This window comes from Geotrypetes seraphini, chromosome 6 (genome assembly GCF_902459505.1).
Source record: "Geotrypetes seraphini chromosome 6, aGeoSer1.1, whole genome shotgun sequence".
Classification (NCBI taxonomy): Eukaryota; Metazoa; Chordata; class Amphibia; order Gymnophiona; family Dermophiidae; genus Geotrypetes; species Geotrypetes seraphini.
In genome coordinates this window covers 219,712,036-219,739,261 of record NC_047089.1, presented here as the reverse complement: position 1 = coordinate 219,739,261, position 27,226 = coordinate 219,712,036, and the positions used below count along the sequence as shown (strand labels likewise).

General features: G+C 42.0%; 1 protein-coding gene across 3 annotated transcripts in view; it reads left to right on the top strand.

Moving 5' to 3' along the window:
* The window catches only part of HR (HR lysine demethylase and nuclear receptor corepressor), a 129,524-nt gene that overhangs the window by 31,755 nt on the left and 70,543 nt on the right, over positions 1-27,226 (top strand). The window contains exon 1 of one of the 3 annotated variants that reach the window (XM_033949602.1): positions 23,532-23,591. The exons of the other annotated variants lie outside the window; for them this stretch is intronic. Within the exon in view, the coding sequence (XP_033805493.1) occupies positions 23,535-23,591 (57 nt within the window). The 5' untranslated portion in view covers positions 23,532-23,534. Of the gene's footprint in view, positions 1-23,531; positions 23,592-27,226 lie in introns of those variants that run through there. 3 annotated transcript variants of the gene reach the window in all.

The following is a 27,226-nucleotide window of genomic DNA, read 5'->3' as shown; positions in this document are numbered from 1 at the left end:
CCGCAGCCTGGAGCGCTAAATGCTCAAACTCTCATAGGAATTCAGCAGTGTTGGAGCATTTAGTGGTCCAGGCCGCAGTAGAAACCTCTACCGTTGCGTTGGGGGAGGATGTAAATTGGGACAATGGTATTTCCAATTTTTTGCATTGAGCATTTTATTGATGTGATTAGAAATATCCCAGATGATTACAACTTTATTCTCTATATTTCTGATAGGACCTTAATCTCAGTGTTTTACTGATATACCCAATTTGTTAGCATCCAGTGGATGAGAAGCGCAACCTTGTTGTGCCTGCATACAGGCCTCCTGACATCATCATCTCATAGCCAGCAAATCTGTATTTATCCATTTTACTGGCCTTTGGTTGGTTTTTTTTTTTTACATTTTTCAGCTCATCAGAAGTTGGAATGATTTACACAAAATGGGTCAAGTGTTCGTCTGATTGAAACCAAAATTAGTCTCCAAAAATGGAATAGGATGAAACTTGGCATATGTAAAAAGCGAGTAAAAAGAATCATTGAGTTCAAAAATGGGTCAAATAGTACTGAGGAGGCTCTAGAGAAATAAGTCCCTCCTTCACAAATGGCCTAACACATTTTTTTAAGGATAAAGTGTTCCAGCTTTTGTAGCATAGAAATTTACATAAAGTAAAATATAACAGAGAATTTCTCCTGTCAAACTGCCTTTCCCTACTCTCTCAACCCTCCAAACTGGCAACCAACCTAAAAACTGCCCCCTGCAACTACCCCATCATCCTACAATCTGCCCCATCCCAAAACTATTCCCTAGCGATTGCCTTACCACTCCACAATGCCCTACTTCACAAAAAGCATCCCCTGCAACTCCTCTACTATCCTGCAAACTTCTAAAATCTAACCCTATAACAGTTCAATCATTTTACAAACTGACTATCCACCCCGCTATCTGCCCCAGCCTACAAACTAACCTCTACATCTACTGCACTAACTGGACACTGCCCCACCTCCAAAAATTACCCCTATGCAACTGTGCCACCAGCCTGCTAATTTTCCCACCACCAGTCTCAACACACACATACACGTACATGCAGTGGAGCTGGAAAGAATTCCATGCATGCTTACTTCACTTGTTCTATGCTTACTCAGAGCTATCTTATCTCTAGGTCAATATCCTGTATTGCAATTATCAATTGGTCATCCCCAACCATTCGTAGGCTAGATTTTGATCTACATTTATGAAGTAACCTTTTGAAATTCCTACTATAGTCATTCTTTAGTCAATTATTTCCCTTGTTTGCTGTTCCAGTTCTTATAAAGAGATTGTTTTAATGTATTGCAAATTCTGTTTCTTCTTTTGCCACATGTGCTGGTGGATTTTCACTCTTTCTCACTGATGTAGTCTCCTTGGTATAGTCTCTAACAGAAGGTTTTCAGCAGTCTAGTCTGTGGTATAGATTTTGCATAGGTCTTCTAGGTAGGAAAAGGGACATCTAAGTCTGGACATTCATAGGGTGTAATCTTATAAAGTGGCCTCTAAATGTAGACACACCAAAAGGGTGCACTTAACACATGTACTATAATGGCATTAAGGTGTGTGTATCCTGTTGTAGAACAGCAGTACAAAGTCACTTTTGCAAGCTGAAACAGATGAGACAGCTCACCCCTGGTCAAAGGCAGCCATAATCTGGCACACCTTGTAATGTGGGTATCGGATACATTCTATTTTATTTTTTGGCTTCTAGAATTTGTATACAGACACCTCAAATTGTGTTTTTCACTTGTATCTAAAGGCTGCTGAGAAGATGACATGGGATAATTTGAGTCCTTTTCTCTACCTTCCTCTTAAACACTCCTGGCTTTCTATCACCATTATTGAAACCTCTCTATTGGAACTCCCTAAATATCCTGTTTCAATAGTATCCTTCTAGGATCCTCCACACTGAACCATCCACTTCTGGGTGACAGTTTCCCCCCCCCCCCCCCATCTTAGTTTAAAAGCTGCTCTATCTCCTTTTTACTCAATTTTGTTCTTGTTTACCCAATATTAATATTTTATGTACATCGCTTAGTAATTATTGATAGGCGATTGATCAAATATTGAATAAACTTGAAACTTGAAACTTGAAACTTTTTAAATGTTAGTGCCAGCAGCCTGGTTCCATCCTGGTTAAGGTGGAGTTCATCCTTTCAGAATAGGTTCCCCCTTTCCCAGAAGGTTGCCCAGATCCTAACAAATCTAAATCCCTTATCCCTGCACCATTATCTCAACCACAGACTGAGAATTCAGGGTTCTGCCTGCTTCTTGGGTCCTGTGCGTGGAATGGGAAGCATTTCTGGAGGATCTGGATTTCAGCTTTCTACCTAAGAGCCTAAAGTTGGCTTCCAGACCCTCCCTACCACATTTTTTTATGTCATTGGTACCTACATGTACCAAGACAGTTAGCCCATCTATGCAATCTATTATCCCTTCCTCTCCCTTAGAGATCCTATGTACCTGTCCCAAACTTTCTTGAACTAAGATACAGTCTATATTTCTACCACCTCCACTTGGAGGTTGTTCCATGAATTCATCACCCTTTCTGTGAAGAAGTATTTCCTTAGGTTACCCAGCTTGCTCAGGGTTCAATAGCATGGGGTATTGCTACTGTCTGGGATTCTGCCAGGTACATGTGACTTGGATTGGCCACTGTTTGAAGCAGGATACTGGGCTAGATTGGCCATCAGTCTGACCCAGTATGGCTATATGCTCTTATGTATCTTCCTCTTTTACCTTCATCCTATGCCCTCTCATTCCAGAGTTTCCTTTCAATTGAAAGGGAATTGACTTCTGTGCATTGAGTGAAATTTTTTTTTTCTTTTATTTGTTTTTAAAGTATCACTTTATAACTACTCTTTGGACTTTTTGAAAGATTAAACAATTGATTCATGCTTATCTATTCAATTTCACTCTGGATTTTACAGACCTCTCAGCATTCTCTTCCCTAAGATGAAAAGTTCTAGCCTCTACAGCCTTTCCTCATACTCCATCCCTTTTATCATTTTGGTCACCCTTTATACCTTTTCTAATTCTGTTACATCTGTTTTTGAGATTTGCTGACCGGAATTGCAATGATACTCAAGGTGCTGTCACACCATGGAATGATACAGAGACAATATTCTCTATTCCAGGGGGGTCATCAAACTACAGCACATGGGCTGGATATGGCTCTTCAAGGTCATTTACCCAGCCCCCGCTTGAGAGTTTACTGCTCATGTTCCTAACCATTGCTGACCTGCTCCATTGTGGCTTTCTCACTATAGCGCTCTGCAGTTCTCACCGCTCCTCACTGCATGCCGCCAGTAACTCCCTCATGTGAGCTGGATGGCCAGACACACAGCACTGACGCCACGCTTCCATGCCACATGACCCATCCGCTGAGCAAGTGGGCTGGTGTGCACAGCCCTGCTGCTGCTGGGAGGATTTCTTGAAAGTTTGGTACAGCTGGCGGGAAACTTTTGGCATTAGTGAGTTGCCGGATATTTGGGCTACTTTATTGCAGGGCCTTGGTAGTACCTCACTGAATGTTCCAAACTTCAGTATGCTGTTTTGGCTCTTTTTGTGAATTCCAAACCTCATTCTGGTGCTCCAATAGCTTTTCTCAGTAGTTACCATCTACTTGTGTTTTAGAGTGCTATGACCACCTGTTAGCTTTTTGCCGCTCCAGCGTCATTAGCATCAGCCGAGGGGACGCGCTGATATGATGCGCTGGGGCCTATGATGTGTTGGTAAAAATTGTTCTTCATTTTAAAATATTGTATTGTTCTTTCATGGGTTTTTTTGCACTACAAATAAGATATGTGCAGTGTGCATGGGAATTCATTCATGATATATTTTTTTTTTCAAACTATAATCCGGCCCCCAACAGTCTGAAAGACTGTGAACTGGCCCCCTGTTTAAAAAGTTTGAGGTCCCCTGCACTTTCTCCTTTAAAAACTGTGTTTGCCACAGACATACGCTATACAAGTAGCAGTTTCTTTAAAATTGCTAAACTTTAGACTTGTAAGCCTACTATTTACCCATGTAAATGCCAAGCAAGCTTTCTTAAACAACAATCACAATCTCTTTTTAAAAAGGTTCTCGCTGGAACAGAACCTGAAGTACATTGAGAGCAAGTTCTCAGAACATATGCGGTGACATTTATTTATTTAAAAGATTTCTTAACTGCCTATAACTAGGCGGTTTTACAAAAAAAAAACCAACCCAATCATATCAAATAAGAAATGCACAGCACATATCCAAATAATAACAGGTCCTTCATATCAGCCATATTTTACAGCACTCGACAGCGAGTCAAGAGAAACATTCATAATCCAGCAAAGAAAAAAAAAACATTTATTAAAATGCTCCTACAAATAATGTAGTTTTCAGAATCTAACATCTGTCTCCGACACTGGCCAGCCCAGAGAACCTGAAAGTACCTGATGGATCTTAATAGGAAAAGCCCACTCGATATTGTTCATTCCCAAAAGTAAAATCTGGAGACAGCTAGCTCTGGCTAATAAGTAACAAGAGGCCTGGCCTGCAGAAACTTGCTCAAATCTATTTTAAACTCTGCTCACTAATAGCCTTCAGCACATTTTCTGACATCAAATTCCACAACTAAACATAAATATTTTCCTATATTTAGTTATTTATTAGGATTTATTTTGCCAGCCTTTGAAGAAATTCATCCAAGGCAGTATATGTTTTAAATCTGATGGCTCGTTCTTTGGCGTGCTCTCTACTCCTGCAACTATCCAAAAGGGTGGAAAAAAAAAAGTATTCTCTAATCATTTGTTCCACCCCACACATAATTTTGCAAACTTCCACTCTATCTCTTCTCGGTTGTCTCTTCTCCAAGCTGAAGATTCATGCTTATCTTTTTCCTAAGGGAGCTGCTGCATCCTCTTTGATCGTTTATTTTTTTTGCCCTTCTCTGTCCTTTTTTTGTGATATTTTTATTTTTCGAGATGGAGTGACCAGAACTGCACCCAGTGTTCAAGGTGTGGTCTCACCATAGATGTAGAATGGAATGTTATGATGATCTCAGCTTTGTTCTCTGTTCTTTTTCGTATAGTCTTTGACAGAAGGCTCTTTTTGATACAGAGAAAGCTTTCTATTTCTCAGCATTATTTACCCAAAGTAGTATACTTACTACCTACTTGCTATTGGCAGGTCCTTAACCGGAGGGGAGGGAAAGGGGGGGGGGGGAGTATCAAATTTACTCTAGAGGTTTCAGGATACAGTACAAATCCATAAATCCAGATGCCACTTGAGAATCCAAATCCTTTAAAATTGCAATCCAGCTCTTGGAAGGAGAGAGGGACAGAGATGCTGGAGTTTTTGCAGTAAATGTTACAAACAGGAGAAAATGAACATTCAAAAACAAATTTTATGGTTTCAAAAACCCTATGTTTTCTATGACTTTCTAATATGATCTAATTCGATGAGACAGAATATTTAAGTTTCTTTGCATGTTTTTCTGTAAATATACCCAAGTTGATAAATGAAGCATTCTGTATTTCAATCCTTAACCCTACTCCTCTGCCCTCCAACCCAGCCCGCTGATTAACCATTCCCCTTAACTGTATCCATGACATCCTGTTCGCCTGTCTTGCCTGTTTAGATTGTAAGCTCTTTGGAGCAGGGACTGTTTTCATACTGTGACTCTGTGCAGTGCTGCGTGCGTCTGGTAGCACTATAGAAATAATTTATAGTAGTAGTAGTTAGTGAATAAATCAACAAAATTGGCCTGTTCATCTCGTCTTTATTCCTTAAATCTTATTTAAAAAAAAATAAAATAAAATAAAGCAAGGCCTGAGAATCCAGACTGACCCAATCTCTGAGCCGTCTGGAATTCGCTAGAATACACCCCACCCTTTTTCACAGTTTTGTGCTTGTTCTCCATTCACAGTGTGAATCATTTTAATCATGCTGCATTAATTAGTTGCTGCTGTTATTTGTTTGACTTCTTTGTGCACTGGAAGCTTTAAAAGGTTGAAGCTGTTCTTTGAATCCTTCCTGCTAATATATCCTTACAGTTATAACCGAGCCATGGTCAACTGCCATTTTGTGCCAACACCCAACCCAAAACGGTCCTCATTTTCATGGAGCCTTTAAAAAAAAAAAGGGTATTTGGTCTTGCCCCAGAGGTCAGCCAGGGTAGCTCCCACTTAGCTAACCTCGGATATAAGAAGAAAAAGTGAGGGGTGAGAGGTACATGAAATGATGAAGAGAAAGTGAATAAGGAGGGGGGGAGGTTTGGGGGGGAGTTATTAGAGAAAAAGACAATGGATAAATATGGAGCTACTGTGATAGATTTTGGACTAATTTTAGGCACTACTGATAAATTTGCCTTTATATGCCTGGAATGCCCTTCCGCGGGAGGTCGTGATGTCAAAAATGGTGACAGAATTCGAAGAATGGGTGGGATAAACGCAAAGGAACATTCTCTAGGAAAAAAGGATGAAATCCAAATAAAGCAAAAACTACAATGACCTCTTAACTAGAGTAGCTTTGAAGGCAAATAAGACCAATGCCAGGCAGACTTCTACAGTCTGGGTCCTGTATATGGCAAAAAAACCAAAACAACAAACACAACAACAGATGAGGATCAAAACTGCAGCGGGCTTCAACAACAGTAGTTAGGAAGTAGCACTGGTGCCAGGCAGGTTTCTACAGTGTGAGCCCCAAATGTGGCAGGGAGAGACGGTGATTAATGAAGAAGCTGAACCTGTGCAGAGTGGCAGATTCAACTCTGGCCACCTTGTTGGGCAGGCTGGAAGGACCAAGCAGGTCTTCATCTGCTGATATTTACTATCTCCCCTCCCCCTCCCCTTTTACTAAGCCATGGTGGAGGTTTCTACCACAACCCAGAGCACTAAGGAGCAAATTCTAAAAATGGCGTCCCGATTTTAGGAGGTCTTCTGCTGCCTAAAAGCCAACTGGGACGCATATTTTTGAAAAAAAAAAACCTCCCGAGGCAGGCCATCTATATTGTAGGTGCCTCCGGGAACCTAGTGAGGCACGTAGGGCCGCCTAATCTTGCCTAAGGTTAGGTGTAGGCATGGTTTTGCCCGGAAGTAGCCTTAGGCGAGCTTAGGCAGCCCTAGGCGACTCTTGGCAACTCCCTAGGCCAGTGGAAGGCGCCAGAAATGTAGGCCACCAAGATGCTGGCCTACATTTCTGGCGCCTTCAAGTAAATGCGGCTGTTGAACTGATCGGCAAAGGAACCTCCCTGAGATCAGTTTAATGGCCACGGCAGGGACCCCCCCCCAGGACATCCCTCCTGCCAGTAGTCTTCACGGGGGGGGGGGGGAGAATGGGCCGCAGCCACTAAACTGATCGCGGCAGGGAGATCCCTTGTCGCCATCAGTTCAGTGGCAACGCAATTCTCTAACCAATGCCTGTAATATGGGCACCGGTGTTAAGGCAGCTTAGGGCAATTCTGTATAGGGCATCCGTGTTCGATTCTCAAGAGCCGCTTAGGCGGCTTCTGAGAATAGGCGCCCTATACTGAATCCGGACCTAAATACTCCGACACTGCTCCGATACTCGTAAAATTCCTATGAGCGTCAGAGCAGTGTCGGAGCATTTAGTGGCCCATGCTGCAGTAAAAACCTCTATCGCAGTTTAGTAACAAGCCAATGTTATTTATTTATTGGGATTTATTTTACTATAATTTGCAAAATGTTTTACCCCTCACATGCTCTGCTGTTCACAGAGCCTTTTGTACATGCTTCTAAGGGCATGTGAAAAACATGTACTTTGCAGCGTGTGCAGTGGTAACAGCCATGCTACAAAGCATAGTAACACAGTAAATGATGGTAGATGAAAATCTGTATGGCCCATTAAGGCTGCCATAAAAGTTTGGCCAAAGCACAGCTCACTAATAAAATGTTAGCTGAAGTCAACGTGGAAAATAATTTATCATTCGTATCCATCCCTGAGTGGGCTAGCCTCGGAATCACATCATTACAATACCCAAAAGCTGATAACATTCAGATTATTTTCTAGAATTAAATCATAAATGCATACGTACAGACCGTAGAAGTCTCTGTATGACCGTTATTAAGGCGCACTTGGGAAAATCGACTGCTTTTTTCTAGGATAAGCAGCATGAAATCTGTTTTACTTTTTTTTTTTTTTTGGAACCTTGCCAGGTACTTATGAACTGGATTGGCCACTGTTGGAAACAGGATACCAGGCTTGATGGACCTTCAGCCTGTCCCAACATGCCACCTCTTATGTACTTAAAGATTTTTCACTTACCGTAATTGAGACTGCTTTTAAAGCAATTGTTCCAAAAATGAGCCACTTATCCAAGCCTTCAACTGTCCACACCCTTTGTTCCATAGTCAAATTACTCAGGACTTTGAACATGTAAGCAGTGATTTGGCAACCTGCATGTGCCATAGGACTTCTAATCCTAGCTATTTATTTGAGAAGTGGATCTCTCAATTTAGCGGAGCTGAGGGTTACACATGAGGTGGATAAATATGAACATCAATAATAAGTTAGATCTAAGCAACAGACAATTGCAGCAGTAAAAATATTTAAATAGATACAAACCCCCTCTTCTACTAAACTGTGCTAGCGGTTTTAGTGCGGGGAGCTGCGCAGAATGGCCTGCGCTGCTTCCGACGCTCATAGAGTTCTTATGAGAGTCGGGAGCAGCGCAGGTCATTCATCGTGGCTCCCCGTGCTAAAACCGCTAGCGTGGTTTAGTAGAAGAGGCCCAAAGTATATGCTACATTTCAATAGCAATAAAACATTATAATAGACAGCATAGGATGTAAGCAAAGATGAAGGATATAGATAGATAAGAGTAGCAGGAGTAAGAAAGTAAGAGGATTAATTTAAAGAAAGTTGCAAATGAGTTCAGACAAGTGCTTGAATATTATCTTAGCGAGGGTAGGAGTGGATATAGTGGTATAGTAAGGGGGGTACAGTCCATCCCGGGCACGGTCTATGTAAGGGGCGCGGGCACCCATCCTCTCTGCCTCTCCTCCCCCGCTCCTTTCCAACCCCCCTGCCGTGCGTATGCGCCCCTTCCCTTCTCTCGTATCTCTTTAATTTTCCCTGCGCAAGCAGCATTACGAACTTGCTTCCCGCTTCGGTTTCGCCTCTCTCTGACTTTTCTTCCAGGCCCCCTGCCTAGGAAGTGACATCAGAGGGATATCTGACATGACGTGGGCAACAAGTTCGTAATGCTGCTCGTGCAGGGAACATGAAAAATGTAGGGGGGAAGGAGGCATGCACATGGCAGGGGGGATTGGGAAGGAGCTGGGATGGCGGAGGATGAGGGAGGGACACCACTCACCCTCACTATGCCACTGAGTACAGGATGTCCGGTGCAGTACTCGGAGAGACCCCCCAGGACAGAGACTTGGGAGTACTGGTCGAAAAGTCGATGAAGCCGTCCGCGCAATGTGCGGCGGTGGTGAAAAGGGTGAACAGAATGCTAGGAATGATTAAGAAGGGGATCACAAACAGATCGGAGAAGGTTATCATGCCGCTGTACTGGGCCATGGTACGCCCCCACCTGGAATACTGCGTCCAGCACTGGTCGCCGTACATGAAGGACACAGTACTACTCGAAAGGGTCCAGAGAAGAGCAACTAAAATGGTTAAGGGGTTGGAGGAGTTGCCGTACAGTGAGATATTAGAGAAACTGGGCCTCTTCTCCCTTGAAAAGGAGACTGAGACGACATGATCGAAATATTCAAGATAATGAAGGGAATAGACTTAGTAGATAAAGACAGGTTGTTCATCCTTTCCAAGGTAGGGAGAACGAGAGGGAACTCTCTAAAGTTAAAAGGGGATAGATCCGTACAAACGTAAGGAAGTTCTTCTTCAACCAGAGAATGGTAAAAAACTGGAACACTTTTCCAGAGGCTGTTATAGGGGAAAACACCTTCCATGGATTCAAGACAAGTTCCTGCTGAACCAGAACATACGCAGGTAAGGCTAGACTCAGGGCACTGGTCTTTGACCTAAGGGCCGCCACGGGAGCGGACTGCTGGGCACGATGGACCACTGGTCTGACCCAGCAGCAGCAATTCTTATGTTCTTAAATGCGTCCTGCTATAGTATGTGCAGCAAGTGTCACTCCATATGCACATTTTCACCTGCTTCCTTAAGTACAGACAGTCTTGTGTTAAGCAAAGCCTTTCAGGGAGTGCATTCCAGAGTGTGGGGGATACTCCAGAAAAGGTTCGCTGGTGGGTATCACATCACAGTTTTAGTAAGCTCTGTGTCCAAAATGTAACCCCCCCCCCCCCTTCTCCGAGATGCCCACTGGTTACCCATCACACATCGTATAACATTCAAAATTCTTCCGCTTACCTTCAAAACCAAACATATAAATATTCCAGCTTTCATCGACAAATATCTAATCCCCTACACTCCCTCTTGGACGCTTGAGTCTAACAACCAAAATTTACTAACGATCTTATCCATCTGCAAGATATTTTATGACACAGCCCGTAAAACCATCTTTTCAGTCCCAACACCCTCTCTTTGGAATGCTCTACCATTAGACATTAGATCAGAATCCTCCCTTGACGGTTCATAGACAACGGCGCGAAAGACAAAAGCGCGCGCCGACAATTGAGCGTAGCGCGCGCCGCCACGCCGCTCTAAATTACAGTTTTTAGGGGCTCCAACGGGGGGTTTTGTTGGGGAACCCCCCAGTTTACTTAATAGACATCACGCCGGCATTATAGGGGGTTTGGGGGGTTGTAACCCTCCACATTTTACTGTAAACTGAACTTTTTCCCTAAAAATAGGGAAAAAGTGAAGTTTTCAGTAAAATATGGGGGGTTACAACCCCCCACCCCCCCACAACACCCCCACAACATGGCGCGATGTCTATTAAGTAAAGTGGGGGGATTCCCCCCCACGCCCCCCCCCCCGTCGGAGCGCTAAAAACAGTAATTTAGAGCGGTGTGGCGGCGCGCGCTGCGCTCAATTGTCTGGGCGCGCCTTTATCCCGGCGCGCTTTTGACCTGACACCTCCCTTGACACATTTAAATCTAAAATTAAAACTTTCCTTTTAGCTCCTGAGTTGAAACTCTATGCAGAACATGCCAAGATCATAGCTGAGAAAGACAAATGCTTCTTATGAAGCAACCCCCCTCCTACTGTGTTCTCCCTCCACCTTGTTCCTTCCGTTTCTTTTATTGTTAATCTAGATGCATTTTTAAATATCCCCCTTCCCCCTCCACTCCCATTGGTTCTAGTATGTATTCTTTGGTTTGCTATCCCTTATTATCATTTTTAATTTTTAATTGATATTTAAATTTTTTTAATAATATTATAAACTGTTTAGTTATCCATTAATAGACGGTATATCGAGTGACAAATAAACTTGGAAACTTGGACTCTCATCCTTCCAACTTTTATAACACAGACAAATTACATTACATTACATTTCTAGACCGCAAAACCTCACGGATCGATGCGATTCACAAAATATAGAAAACTGGACATTCCCAGTGAACTACAGAGTAAACATTAATCAATTCGATTCTCTAAAAATTTTATAAACAAGCAAGATTTTAATAACTTTCTGTAATGTATATAAGAACAAGACCTTCTAAATATCCAAGTGTTGTACAATATATAATATACTAGCTGATGCCCCGGCGTTGCACGGGTATTTAATTATAGCAATAACACTGTAAATGGATTCAAATAAAGATACTTTATAGTGGTGAAAGAAATTATTTTTTTACAGCTTTATAAAAAGTACAATATTCAAATAATAATGTGAAATATTTGACAAAATGAATACAATACAACTAACACAAAACTTGATTATAAACAACATTTTAGTTTCACCTCCAGGAGCAAGAACATATACATTCTTGGGTGAACCCACCCTTGAGCAAGCAACATAGAGTTGTCCATGGGAAAAACAGGGGGATCTTAAATCCACTCCACAGTATGTAATAGTCTGTCCTTGTGATTTGTTGATTGTGATAGAGAATGCAAGTCTCACTGGAATTTGCAATCTCTTAAACTGAAAAGGAAGATCTGTTGGAATAAGTGGTATCCGCGGGATAAATACGGTTTCACCTTGTCCCTTTCCGGTTAAGATAGTCGCTTCAATTACATTGGACAGTAACCTCTTTACACAAAGCCTTGTGCCATTGCAAAGTTTTGGTGGGTCAAGGTTGCTAAGTAAAATAACTGGAGATCCCACAGCTTTTTACATTTTTTCCATTGACATGAATGGGTGAAATATGATTTTATGTTTGTAGCTCCGCCCACATGTGCAGGTGGGCGGCGAAACCCCCAGAACATATCACCCCAGGTAGTGAGGGATCTGCATACCAAGTTTCGTTCAAATCGGTCCCACAGCTTTTTACATTTTTTCCATTGACTTGAATGGGTGAAATCTGATTTTCTGTTTGTAGCTCCGCCCACGTGTGCAGGTGGGCTGCGAGACCCCCATAACATATCACCCCAGGTAGTGAGGGATCTGCATATCAAGTTTCGTTCAAATCGGTCCCACAGCTTTTTACATTTTTTCCATTGACTTGAATGGGTGAAATCAGATTTTCTGTTTGTAGCTCCACCCACGTGTGCAGGTGGGCCGCGAGACCCCCAGAACATATCACCCCAGGTAGTGAGGGATCTGCATACCAAGTTTCGTTCAAATCGGTCCCACAGCTTTTTACATTTTTTCCATTGACTTGAATGGGTGAAATCTGATTTTCTGTTTGTAGCTCCGCCCACGTGTGCAGGTGGGCAGCAAGACCCCCAGAACATATCACCCCAGGTAGTGAGGGATCTGCATACCAAGTTTCGTTCAAATCGGTCCCACAGCTTTTTACATTTTTTCCATTGACGTGAATGGGTGAAATCTGATTTTCTGTTTGTAGCTCCGCCCACGTGTGCAGGTGGGCCGCGAGACCCCCAGAACATATCACCCCAGGCAGTGAGGGATCTGCATACCAATTTGCGTTCAAATCGGTCCCACAGCTTTTTACATTTTTTCCATTGACTTGAATGGGTGAAATATGATTTTCTGTTTGTAGCTCCGCCCACATGTGCAGGTGGGCCGCGAGACCCCCAGAACATATCACCCCAGGTAGTGAGGGATCTGCATACCAAGTTTCGTTCAAATCGGTCCCACAGCTTTTTACATTTTTTCCATTGACTTGAATGGGTGAAATCAGATTTTCTGTTTCTAGCTCCGCCCACGTGTGCAGGTGGGCTGCGATACCCCCAGAACATATCACCCCAAGTAGTGAGGGATCAGCATACCAAGTTTCGTTCAAATCGGGCAAGCCGTTTTTGCGTTGGCAGCTTTTTACATTTTTTCCATTGACATGAATGGGTGAAATCTGATTTTCTGTTTGTAGCTCCGCCCACGTGTGCAGGTGGCCGCGAGACCCCCAGAACATATCACCCCAGGTAGTGAGGGATCTGCATACCAAGTTTCGTTCAAATCGGTCCCACAGCTTTTTACATTTTTTCCATTGACATGAATGGGTGAAATCTGATTTTCTGTTTGTAGCTCCATCCACGTGTGCAGGTGGGCCGCGAGACCCCCAGAACATATCATTCCAGGTAGTGAGGGATCTGCATACCAAGTTTCGTTCAAATCGGTCAAGCCGTTTTTGCGTGATCGCGGCACATACACACATACACACATACATACCTCCGATTTTATATATATAGATAGCCACAAATGACTCGGATGTCATGAGAATAAATTGTATGAAATAGTAAACACTTTCAATAGTGATGCTGTAATGTCCTGTAGTATAATATAAGGACAGCATAGGCTATTAAATGACTGAACATGAAGGAAAAAGCCTCAGACAAGGGCCCTCCCACCTCCACCGAAGTGGTTTGCTAAAGGTGGTTGAGCAAAAAAACCTTCATTGGCAAAACACCTTCAACGAAATAAGAGCTTTATGCTGTGCTTTACTAATGAAAAAAAGATAGAAGAAAAACTTTTCCACTTATCTTCGGCTAATCGGTATACCAACGGTGGCCAGCATTTCACAAATCTGCTGCCTCAGGTTGTATCCCGACCGATCAGACTTCTTTCAAATGGGACGCCAGAAATGTCTCCCGCACCTGAATATATAATACACATTCATCAAAAAAAGCCATCCTCACCAACTGGCTCTCCCATGATCCCCCGTCATATGCACAATGGAGATCCCTAATGATAGTGCACGCAACACTGGAGAGACGCATGGTGGGAGACTTGACTCTTGGCCCGGGTCGCAAATTTTGTCAGGTGTGGGAGCACTTCTGGCAGGACCTCACACCGCGTGCTCGCAGTAGACTTTTGAATCTTTAAGATTTTATTCCCACTCTCAGCTGTTGGACTGGCCATGGATTCTTGGGGAGGGGAGGGGAGGGGGGGTGGGAGGGGAACTGATTATATTGTTGAAAATGTTATTTCCTGAATGGTATTACTGTTTGTATTTGCTTCTTACTGCTGGAATAATAAAAATCATTTACACATAATACACATTCATCAAGAAAGGAACTCCATTAAAAAATAGGATAGAAAAGAGTAAAAGTTAAAAATTTTTGTTTGTTTGTTTGTTTTTTATCCTAAAATATTAAGCAATCATGAGCTCCATAATAATAATTCTAATTGTAAAAGCAATTCTAATAAAAACAATCAAATCTCAGTAAATCATAATTGATACATACATTTAAAAAATTGTTTTTCCATATCAAAAATTAATCACTATATAAATACAGATTACAATCCCAAACTCAATTATTCAATTTGAGAAAGCCAATTGAAAAAAATGTGCTTTTAGATATCTTTTAAAGTTTATGTATGATTCTTCTTTTCTCAAATCTATGGGCAAATTATTCCATAACCGTGGAACTAGATAAAAGAACGCACAATCTCTAGTTGACGCAAGATGTGCCTTCAAGATATGAGGAACGACTACCCTATTGTCATTCAAAGATCGTAATAAATGTCTTGGGGAATAAAATAACACCAAGCTGGAAAGATATGAAGGCTGTAGCTAAAATAATGACACTTATCTCAGCTAGCTGCCTGAAAAGCAAATGGGTGTTGCTGGAACTTCTTATAAATGCAACCTCGAACTACATAGTGGACGATTTGATGTGATTAAAGTAAATAATTCTAATAGGTACTCAGGCGCTTGACCATGTAAGATTTTATAAAAGAGTATTCCTAGTTTAAACATCACATGGGTCTCAAGAGGAGAGACTGGAAGCCCTGAATATGTATACCCTAGAGGAAAGGAGAGACAGGGGAGATATGATTCAGACGTTCAAATACTTGAAGGGTATTAACGTAGAACAAAATCTTTTCCAGAGAAAGGAAAATGGTAAAACCAGAGGACATAATTTGAGGTTGAGGGGTGGTAGATTCAGGAGCAATGTTAGGAAATTCTACTTTACGGAGAGGGTAGTGGATGCCTGGAATGCGCTCCCGAGAGAGGTGGTGGAGAGTAAAACTGTGACTGAGTTCAAAGAAGCGTGAGATGAACACAGAAGATTTAGAATCAGAAAATAATATTAAATATTGAACTAGGCCAGTACTGGGCAGACTTACACGGTCTGGGTCTGGGTCTGGGTCTGGGTCTGTGTATGGCCGTTTGGTGGAGGATGGGCTGGGGAGGGCTTCAATGGCTGGGAGGGTGTAGATGGGCTGGAGTAAGTCTTAACAGAGATTTCGGCAGTTCGAACCCAAACACAGTACTGGATAAAGCTTTGGATTCTTGCCCAGAAATAGCTAAGAAGAAAAAATTAAAAAATTTAAATTGAATCAGGTTGGGCAGACTGGATGGACCATTTGGGTCTTTATCTGCCTTCATCTACTATGTTACTATATTACTAAGTGGAAGCCAATGGAGTTCCCTGTAATAAAACCTTTGTGAGCTTAAAAACAGTAGATATGAACTGGAGACCATTATACAAAAGAACAGTGGCATGCGGTCAAGGCTCTCAGGGGATTCAGTGAATCCCCAGCTTTACAGCCCTGCTTTTTTTGTTTGTTCACTTTCTGCTTGATGCAGTTTGATTTGTTGAGCAGGCAGTCTGTTCAACCAGTCAAACTGCATCAAGGAAAAAGTAAACAAAAAAAAAGTGCAGGGTTCTAGGACTGGGGATTCACCCAAGCCCCTGAAGGCCTTGACAGTACTGATCTGAATTTGATTGGTTGAGCAGCTTCTGCCTGCTGCCTGCACAACCAATCAAATTCAGAGCAGTGTCCTCGGGGCTTTCAGGGGGGTTAGGTGAATCCTCTGAAGGCCCTGACTGCACAAGACTACAAAAGAAGCATTAGAATAACTATAAGACTAATAGCTCATACATAAAATGGGTTCCTTTTACTAAACTGCAGTAAGCACCAGCACACACCATTCATTGAAAAGGCTTAACGTGGGACACTACTAGTGTAATTTGACTCTCTGCACATGTACACCACATGATAAAATATATTTTACATTTTCTTGTAAGGGGTATGTTAGAGGAGTGGAGAGTGGCCAAACAACTCAGATACTGTGGAAAACCAACTGTAATAAATTAATACTTACACAAAGGTCAGATGTACACTGTCTGAGAGTGTGTAAAATTTAAAGTACAGGTATGAACATTTGTTCTCAATGGAGGAAAAAGCCTCAGAAAAGGGCCCTCCCACTTCTACAATGGTGGAACAAAGGTGGTAGAGCGTTCACCTCACTGGTTTAAGAAACCTCCTTAAACTAAAAAACACTGCACTGTTTTAGAGTGTAATAAATGTACTGGGTGATAGATGAAAACAACACCTTATCAACTTAACTTGAATGATCGGTACACCGACGGTGGCCAGCGTTTCACTTTACAGCTACTTCAGGGTGTAACGTCTCCAATCAAAACTGCAACCAGAAAAACAGCAAATTAGAACTGGACCAGTACAAATCATCTTTGAGTAACAGTAAAAACAATGCCAGACATACCTTTTAAACGGACGCTAAATGCGTCTCAAACATCCAAAGATGGCTCCCCGGCGGGCTGCTTGGATTTTACACTCTCAGACAGTGTACATCTGACCTTTGTGGAAGTGTTAATTTATTACAGGGGGTGGAGAGTGGCCATGACAGAGCTAATTAGTTAGAGCAGGGGTGTCAAAGTCCCTCCTCAAGGGTCGCAATCCAATCGGGTTTTCAGGATTTCCTCAATGAAAGCAGTGCATGCAAATAGATCTCATGCATATTCATTGGGGAAATCCTGAAAACCCGACTGGATTGCGGCCCTCGAGGAGGGACTTTGACACCCCTGAGTTAGAGCATGAGGCATTGGCACTCACTAATTGATTATCAAGGAGTTAGCACTTTGGCTCTTATCGCCTACAAAATAGGTTTCAGTAGGGGTTCATGTGGTAATGTTTTTTAATGGCTGCATACTAATGGAAAAATTAGCACATGGCCATTATTTCAGAAAATGGGTTTCCGGCCTCGGCACAAGTATTCTTAGGGTGCAGGAAAGACCCATGTAAGGGGTGTGCTAAGGCCACTTCCGCCATGGCTGTAGTAAAAGGATTCCAATATGAGGTAGTTGTCAGGAATCGCACAACTTCTTCAAAATATAAGTATGGCTACGGGTCATGTATTTGCTATACTACCTTTCTGTGGTACAACCAAATTAATAGCTCTGGGTCTCCTCTGAACAGTATTCTCCACCTCCAGTTCAAATGCTTCTCCCACTCAATAATAATTAGGCTAGATCTTAGTAGAAATCCTTATTCCTTTCTTCTCAGTGCCAGGCCTATTGGGTTTTCAGGCTAGCCCTAATGAATATGCATGAGAGAAATTTGCATACAGTGGAAATAACAGGCATGCAAATCTGCTCCATGCATATTCATTAGGGCTATCCTGAAAACTCGATTGGCCTGGTGGTCCTCCGGTTCAGGGTTGGGAACCACTGCTTTAGACCTTATCACCTTTATTGATGTAGCATTTCTCTTTGGTCAAGGATTAAGCCCAGTGTCTCTCTCTCTCTCTCATGTGACAACAATTCTCTTGTGTGCCACTGCTTCTGGTTTTTTTCTCAATCTCTGTGCCTTGGTTCCCCCATGATAAGCAGGTTATTGGACAAGACTCTGGGTGGGTTGTTATCCCCTGCTACTTAGTGCTCATTGGTTCCTCTGCTTCCAGCTTTCAGGTCTTTTCCCTGAAAGAGACTTGTCCTACTACTTTCTTCCTGACAAAGGATCAGGATCAGGATCAGGAACCAGTCTCGCTGATGACCAGATACCTTCTCCTTAGGGCACCCTGTCCCTCAAGGCAGCTGTGGATTAGGCTGGCAACCTAGTCAATATATTCAGGAACACTCTTCCCGCCTCCTCCATGCACCAGTGGACCAAACAGGCAACTCCTGTGCTTGACTCTCCTTCTCCCTTAGCCCAGAGAGCATGAAATCAAGGCTCAGATGGGCCCCTGGAAAGAACAAGGCTCCTCCCTTAACTCAGGGCTTTATACATTGCTCCAAAAGCTTAAGCTTCAGTTCTACTGGGCCATTTTCCCCGAATAGACCTCCCATTATTCAGATTTGATTGGCACCTTTTCTGGAGGAGGAACCCAGAATGTTCTTCCTGCGATTGTAAAGGAAAAATCATTTGGCAGCCCTGGTACAATCATTAAGAATTTTAGGGGCTTAGAAATATAAAATTATACCTCTGTGATGTTGCTCACAGAACGTCTCAAACCCTGCCTTCTTTCTGAACAAATAATTTTGGCCACATACAGTACCTATTTCTGTGTCAAAAATGATCTATTCAATTGGCCTGAAATCAGAAGAAGAAAAAAACCCCAAACCATTTATGTGGTTGGGAGTGCTGCCTCCAGCATAAAACATTTGAAATGTGTGCTGTTATTTTAGGATCCTCTTGCTTAGCCCAAGCTTTCCTGACCTTGATTACGGTTTTATCCTCTACCATCTACTCTAAGAGAGCATTCCACACATCCAGCACTCTTTCCATTAAAAAATAGTTCCTGATGTTGCATCTCAATCTACTTCCAAGTTTCTTTACTCTTTGATATACCGTTTATCAAACAGGTACCTAAACGGTTTACAATGGAATAAGTCTAAAGAAAATTAAAAATAAAACATATCTAAGAAAAGGTAAGAAAATAATGAAAGAGGAATGTATAACAGACTGACATACTGGAAACAAAACGGGTGGAAGGACATGGTAAGTTAATAAATACATCGAGATTGAAAATAAAAATAAAGGGGGGAAAGTGGTGGAAGGGGTGAATACAATGTGGTAGGGCTCGCTTCAAATGAAGCATTTTTGTGAAGTCCATGAAACAAAGCCAGCATGGATTTAGCCAAAGGAAATCTTGCCTCACCAATTTGCTACATTTCTTTGAAAGGATGAATAAACATGTGGATAAAGGTGATCTGTTGATACTGTGTATCTGGATTTTGAGGAACTCTTGAGGAAATTAAAAAGTCATGGGATAGGAGGCAACGTCCTATGGATTAAGAACGGGTTAGAATGATAGAAAATAGATAGTGGGGTTAAAGGTCAATATTCTCAATGGAGATGCATAGAGAGATTCCTAAGGGGATCTGTGCTTCTTTAGTTTCAAAATGTTTATTTATAAGTATTTCAAAATAAAAATCAAGTAATTTGCAGTTTACTGGTACAGCAAAACTGAAAAAGATAGGAAACACCTCATATATCAAGACAAAGGGAAATATAGGGGCAATATAACATTCTTAGTCTTGTTAACCATCCCTTTTTTTAAATAATTCCTAGCATCTTGTTTGCTTTTTTGGCTGCCGCCACACATTGGATGGAAGGTTTCATTGTATTGTCTATGACAACACCCAGATCCTGGTCATAAAAAAGTTATTTAAAATTGTTAAATCACAGGAAGAATGTGAGAAATTGCAAGAGGACCTTTCAAGACTGGAAGACTGGCATTCAACCGGCAGATGGCATTTAATAAAAGCAAATGCAAAGCAATGCATCTAGGGAAAAACAATCCAACCTATAGCTACATGATGCAAGTCATTAGGAAACACCACCCAGGAAAAGGATCTAGGTGTCATTGTAGATGATTCATTGATATCTCCTGCTTAGGGTTCTTTTACTAAGGTGCGCTAGTGGTTTTAGCATGCGCTAGACGCTAACGTCTGCATTGAGCTGGCGTTAGCTTCTCCACGTAGCGCGGGGGCAGCGCATGCTAAAAACGCTACCGCAGCTTAGTAAAAGGAGCCCTTAGTGTGCAGTAGAGGTCTGCACGGGAACGGGGATCGTGGGAATCCCCCCTAATCCACAGGACTCCGACGGGGATCCCCTTCTGGCCCAAGGGACTCCCACAGGGATGGAAGGCTTTGGAAGCAGGGTTCGTCCATATAATATAATGGACACATCAGCCTTAGTAAAAGAGGGGGGTTTATAAGTTATAAGGGTTCCACCAAAGAGATTCCACAAGAAAAGCAGCAAAAGAAACTGTGGAATTGATGATCCTGTCAGAAGTAATTGCTGCTTTTTATGGGGACGGGCGGGGATGGAGGTAATTCCTTGTGGGGACGGAGAGGATCCTGGTGAGGACGGAGAGGATCCTGGCGGGGATGGGTGGGATTTCTGTCCCCGTGAAACTCTCTAGTGTGCAGTAGCAGCCAAGATAGCAAAGAGATGGTTAGCAATCATTAGGAACGGAATGGAGAATGAATATTGCATCTTTAATATTCTGTGCAGTTTTGGTCACTGCCACTTAAAAAAAAAAAAAGATATAGCTGAATTAGAAAAGTTACAGAGAAGGGTGATGGTAATCATAACTGGGATGAAATTATACCTTTATGGTAGAGGTGGGTAACCTATGGGTCAAATGATTCCTACCTTTGAATTTTATGCAGCCTACAAGACCATGGGAAGTATACACAGAAAACATTATTAGTCAGAGCTTTAGCAAATCTAAATGCTGTATTCTGCAAATAGTCTCAGAATAGCTGCTCGACCAGTTTGTTTCCATCATTTTTAGATTATTACTTCTTTTTTAAAAATCATAGTACGTCAATGGAACCCTGTGTATTTTCAGTTCCGACATTACATAAAGTTGCAGCCCATCTGGGACAGTATTTACTATCCTGGGGCTCTCTGTATATAAAAGTTTCCCATCCTTGCATTATAAGAAAAGGCTAAAGAGGTTGGGGATTTTTTTAGTCTCCAGAAGAGATGGCTGAGTATGATAGAGGCCTATAAAATACTGTGTGGAGTGGAATTGGTAGACGTAACTTGCTTCTTTACTTTTTCCCAAAAGTAAACAGACTAGGGACATGGACATGCAATGAAGTTACTAGGTAGTACATTTAGAACAAATTAAAGAAAATATTTTTACACTCAATGTATAATTAAGCTCTGGATTTCATTGCCAGCTAATGTGGTAATGGTGGTTATTGCAGCAAGGTTTAAAAAATAAAAAAAATGTTTGGACAAGTTCCTGGAAGAAAAGTCCATGAACCATTATTAAGGTGGACTTGAGAAATCAACTGCCTGTTCCTGGGATAAGCAGCATAAAATCTGTTTTATTCTTTTAGAATCGTGCCAGGTCCTTGTGACCTGGATTTGCCACGGTTGGAAACAGGACACTGGGCTTGATGGACCTTTGATCTGTTCCATTACAGCAATGTTTATGTACTTATGGAACTGTGTTCCTGGACATTCCCCCAGAAATTAAGCCCTGGTTAATACTCTCCCTATGCACCATTTCAACCCTAACCACTGGCTGCTTGCACTGGTATGCTGCTGTGAAATCATGAAATTTAATACTGTGCACATCATTACAGTATATCGCTCTCATCATGTTTTCTTGTGCTCTCTCAGATATCTACACTTCACCTCTGCACTTTTTATAATGTTGAAACTTAGTAGCCAAGCAGCAAAGTATGAATGATGAGGAAATGTGACTGTGTTTCTTTGCTGACTATATACAGTACATGACAGAGTGAAATCCCGAGCAGGGTTAATTTCCTCTCACAGTGACTCCTGACTCCTTCCCCCATCCTCCTTATTTCATGCTATATGGCTTTGGTTCCAGTGCAGTCCCACAAAGTCCTGGCAAGCTGACGGGCACGCGGCCAGTCTCCTGCAGCAGGCGAGGATTAAGAGACAGGGGGACGGACATGAGAACCAAAGCCGTTGCCCACAACGTCTTTGTCTAAACGCAGCACTGTCACAGTTTGTGACAGCTTCCAAGCTTATCATAATGGTTTTAATTAATTTTTTTGTTGTTGTTTTTGGGGGGGGGGGGGAATAGCACAAGGCTAGTGTTTTCTCTCTCCTTCCCCACCATACACATAGATACAAGACAGATATACTAGGGGGAGAGGGACAGATATACTAGGGGGAGGGGGATTTATCAATGGATGCTAAGCAATTTAGCACATGCTAATGATTAGTGCACACTGGTTAGCGCATGGTAAACGCTAAAGCACCCGTTATATTCCTAAATTGGTTGAAATATTGGCATTATCCTTTCATGTAGCACTTTTTAAAATTAAAAGTACTGATCTTATTATTATTATTATTATTTTTTGTAAAAAGGAAATAATCCAGAATGATAGATACCAGTAAGCCTCTCTGACCGAAGGCTCCTTTCCACAGGTGTAATATGGTGCTGAGCTTTAACCCCTTCGCCAAGGTTTGGGTCTTGATGTATTTGGGTCAGAGATTGTTTGAGACTTTGACTTCTGAACTGGGGGCACTCAGGTCTGAGGTTTGAGTCCTTGAGATGAGAACAGAGAGCATAAGAAACTCAGATTAGTACAAAAGGTCTCCGATACTCTGAATTAGGTCTGGGTTTGTTTAAGGTCCTGAGGTCAGTCAAATATCCTTCCAAGTTCTGAGATTTTGCGATTGGGTCTTTAGAGACCCTGAGATGAGTTCATTGGTTGGTTAAGGTTTTCTAATCAGATCAAGGGTTGTTTGAGACTTGATAGACAGGTTAGGGGTTGGTTGCTCCTCAGAGGTCAGATCAGGGCATGTTTGAGTCTAGATTTGATCGAGTTGCTGAGATATAGTCAGGGAGAATATGAGATTCGGAGGTTAGATATGAGATTGTTTGAAACTCTGAGGGTCAGGCCAGGGATATGTGAAGTTCTGAGGTCAGATCTGTAATTGTTTGAAGCTCTGAGTTTTGGCATTTGAGGGCTGGAACATATTCTGCTTGTTTACAGAACGCTGTAATCTAAGGGTCAGATGCTCTCTGTCCTGTCTAGACATGTGTGCATAAACAGTGGACATTGTGAACTCATTGTTAAGCTCTGAAAACTGGCACCGTCTCACTGATTCTGAAAGCAGAGTGCAGGCAGCACCATGCAGGACTGGCATCCACTTCCTCCAGCTTTACACAGCACTAGGGCCACAAGAATTCAAGCCGCAACATCTCTGTGCCAATGGGAAGGACCTCTTCCAGCTTCCCACCTTTTTTTTTATCTGCAGTCCCTGCCAATTGGCTCAGGAAATCTGTTCCCACCAGAACAGATTCCAGGTGTGCCTTGGGAGCATATTAAGAGAGTGCCAGATGCTAGCAGGTCTTTGGCATGAGATCAGAAGCAATAAACAAAGCTGGAAACTCATGGTAAAGAAATGGAATATCAAAGTGGAACACCTCAGTGCTTAAGCAAGGTTTTGCCAAGCAGTTGCGTCCATCTATCTATCTGTTTGCCTGTTTACATTGAAGGTCATTTTTATTCCATATATGTCTCTCTCTGTAGCTTTTGTCAAATGGTGTGTGTGTTTCATATGTACCTAGTCCAGAGAGTGCAGCTGAAAATTGTTGCACAACATCTCGACATTATCCTCATGGTGCCAGGGGAGAGCATAGGTGTCTGCCTAAGTCTACAAACAGCCATTATACATCAGCTATACAGTCAGCCAATATATGTAATTACAGTATCTGGATAAATTTGGGATAGCAAAAAGACTAGCCTAAATCTATCTGTCAATATAGCTATATATTGTATATATTATTCATCACCACTCTTTCTATGGATAGCGGCACTGAATATGAGAGGGACGTAAGAGAGGCAGATGATCTGCGATGATTCATGGTATATGATTCAAGTATATGCAGCAAAAAAAGAAATTTAATATCACATGTACCTGACGTGGCCATGTTTCGCCCGAGGGCTGCATCAGAGACAAAACTATGGAGGTAAAAAAAAAGACAGAACTTTAAGATCTGCCTCACAACATTCCCTTAATGTTCCATCCTTAAAGATAATTGGTACCCGTCGTACTCTCATTTTCTCAGTCACTGCCCCTTTAATTTGGAATTCTCTCCCCTATACCTCAGAGCCGAACAAAACTTGCAGAAATTCAAATGTAGCCTAAAATGCTTGCTTTTTAAAGACATCTTCAACTTATTTTTTTTACGTATGTGTGCGCCCACTTCCACGTTATTTAATTTATTTCCCTTCCCTATTGTATTTTCCTTATTTGTATTCTTTCTAAGAAAGTGTAGTTCTTCCATTTTTTCCCAATGTTTTCATGTTACAAGTATGTTTGTAGTGTTTGTTCATGTTTATTATCTAAAACATTTGTCCCCTAGCTATTTTAAATTATTATGTACAATGCTTTGTACCTTTTGGATAAGCGTTTAATCTAAATTTAAATAAACTATGAAACTCTCTAGTTGAACAGCTTACCAAACAACCCAGACTATTTAAACACAAATAGGCTGATTCTATAAACCTATCAGTTCCTCATTTCCCTACCTGCGTCAACTCAAAAAAATAAGGAACTACTTTTCTGAGACTGACTTCACCCAGCTACTCTATGCCTTAGTCCTCTCCCGCATGGACTACTGCAATGCGCTATTCGACGGTCTCGGGACAAAGAACATCAAACATCTCCAGCATGTACAAAATGTAGCAACTAGACTTCTAAAAAACCCTGTCTCCCAGGCTCTATCATTGGCTCACTGGCTGCCTGTAGCCAAATGTTGTGTCTTCAAGGGCCTGATGCTAGCATTCAAATCCTTTCATAACATGGTGCCTGGCTATGTGACAACCGAGCTTCATCCATTCGTGCCGAACGAGTCCCTCCATTCCCAGGATGAAATATGCCTCAAAACGCCCTCTGGTTGTGCCCTTCAACTGCAACCTCCTAAACGACGTTCCTACACTCACTTCATACCAAGCCACTGAAATCAACCTCCCCCACAGATTAGATCCCTTGAATAAATCCTCAACTTTAGGAAAGCAATAAAAACATATCTGCTCACATAACGCCCCCACCCATGATTGATAGATTACAAAGAAATATAGATTGATACAAGATCTTCGGTATGTGTCGCATTAGGATGAAAAATCTTGCACTGTAACTATGACAAATTTAGCCTGTAAACTGTATATTATGGATATTGGTATTAGATCCCTAGTAAGAGTTGAGTTAGGGGAAACACCTTTACTGTAACTATGGCATATGGTAACCTGTTAACTGTACTGTATATTATGTTTGTTAACCTGGAACCCATTCTGAGCTCTTTGGGGAGGACGAGATATAAAACAAATTAAATCAATCAATCAGCTGTTGCCTAGAAAAATGGCGCTGGCCGCATGTCAATCACACTTTGGCACCATCTACAGCAGGGGTGTCAAAGTCCCTCCTCGAGGGCCGCAATCCAGTCGGGTTTTCAGGATTTCCCCCAATGAATATGCATGAGATCTATTAGCATACAATGAAAGCAGTGCACGCAACTAGATCTCACGCATATTCATTGGGGGAAATCCTGAAAACCCGACTAGATTGCGGCCCTCGAGGAGGAACTTTGACACCCCTGGTCTACAGAATCATGGCTAGTGGCGCCTAGGTAACAACTTAAGCGCCTGAAATATAGGCGAGGGTTTTAAAGGCCTACATTTCAGGTGCTTAATTTTTGGAGAATCGCACTTAGCGGCAACCTAAGCCATACTCCACCCATAGAAACACCCACTTAGGCGTTGGGCGCCTCTAAGTGCATTGCAATAGGCACCTACACTGTATGTTTTATAGAATCGGATAGGTGCCTATTGCCCAATTTAAATTTTTTTTAGCCAATTATTGAGGCTGTTAAGGGTATTTTGCAAATTAAGTTAGGCACCTAAGAGGTGCTTATCTTTAGGCACCCCTTTATAGAATCAGCCCCAAAGTATACACTTCTCACTGGTACAAAAATTCAGCAGCACATTCAACCACTTTCTGCAAATTGTAGTATATCAAAGAATCCTGAAACTAAATATATCTCATATATTCAGTGTGGATATATAGAAAATACAATTGCCCTGCGACACTTAAGGGCAAGGGTCGCCTACTCCTGTCCTAAAGCCACAATGTGTGAATATTGTGTACTTAGCTGCAATAATAAGCCTAGTATTATATGTGAATATATGCAGGACGATTGATTTGGTATAAATATATGCATATAAGTAGGATGCTCGATGTGCCGGTAACATAAGTAGGATGATTGATTATAGTATTAATAACTCTGTATTGTAACACCGCTACAGAAGCCCTTGTAACTCTGTATAGAGCCCATGCATTTTAACACCTCGCAGAAGCTCTTTGTAACTCTGTATTGTAACACCTTTACAGAAGCTCATGCAAACCGCTCTGCATTGACTCCCCAGCCATTAGTAGCGGTATAGACACTCACAATAAACAACACTGTGTCCTGGGCACAGGTTTTATCACTTTTCACCAACAGAAAACCAATGAAACAAAAAAAAACTGTGAACCTGGAGGTTACCGTGGTCACGACCCTTCAATAAAACTCTCCAGCGACGTCCACAGAGCATCTTTAAGTCTCATTCATCTAGAGTCCTAAATCCATCCCATCCACCAAGGCCAACAAAGTCCCAATCCCTTCAGCAATATCTGCTGGTGCATACCAGTGAAACTCATCAAAGCCAACAGTGGGTTCCAATACTACCATGAGGTCTATTGATTTGTTTTTTGTGGATATGCATACTTAAAGGGCGGAGCTGGCTGTACCTGCCTTAAAACGGTCAAGTGCTGCATTGTTGAAAACAAAGGCTAACCCTAAATATGTGGAAATGAATGCCATGACTTTTACACGTGCAGGAAGTCAAGCTGTAGCATGGCCTTGTTGGCCAGATTGGAAAATGTAGAGAGAGATACTCATTTAGGAAAATGCATTTCTTTGAGCAATTGACTTTATGTAAGATTGAATCTGCCTGCTTTTGTTCTTATTTGTATTTTAATATTTTATGT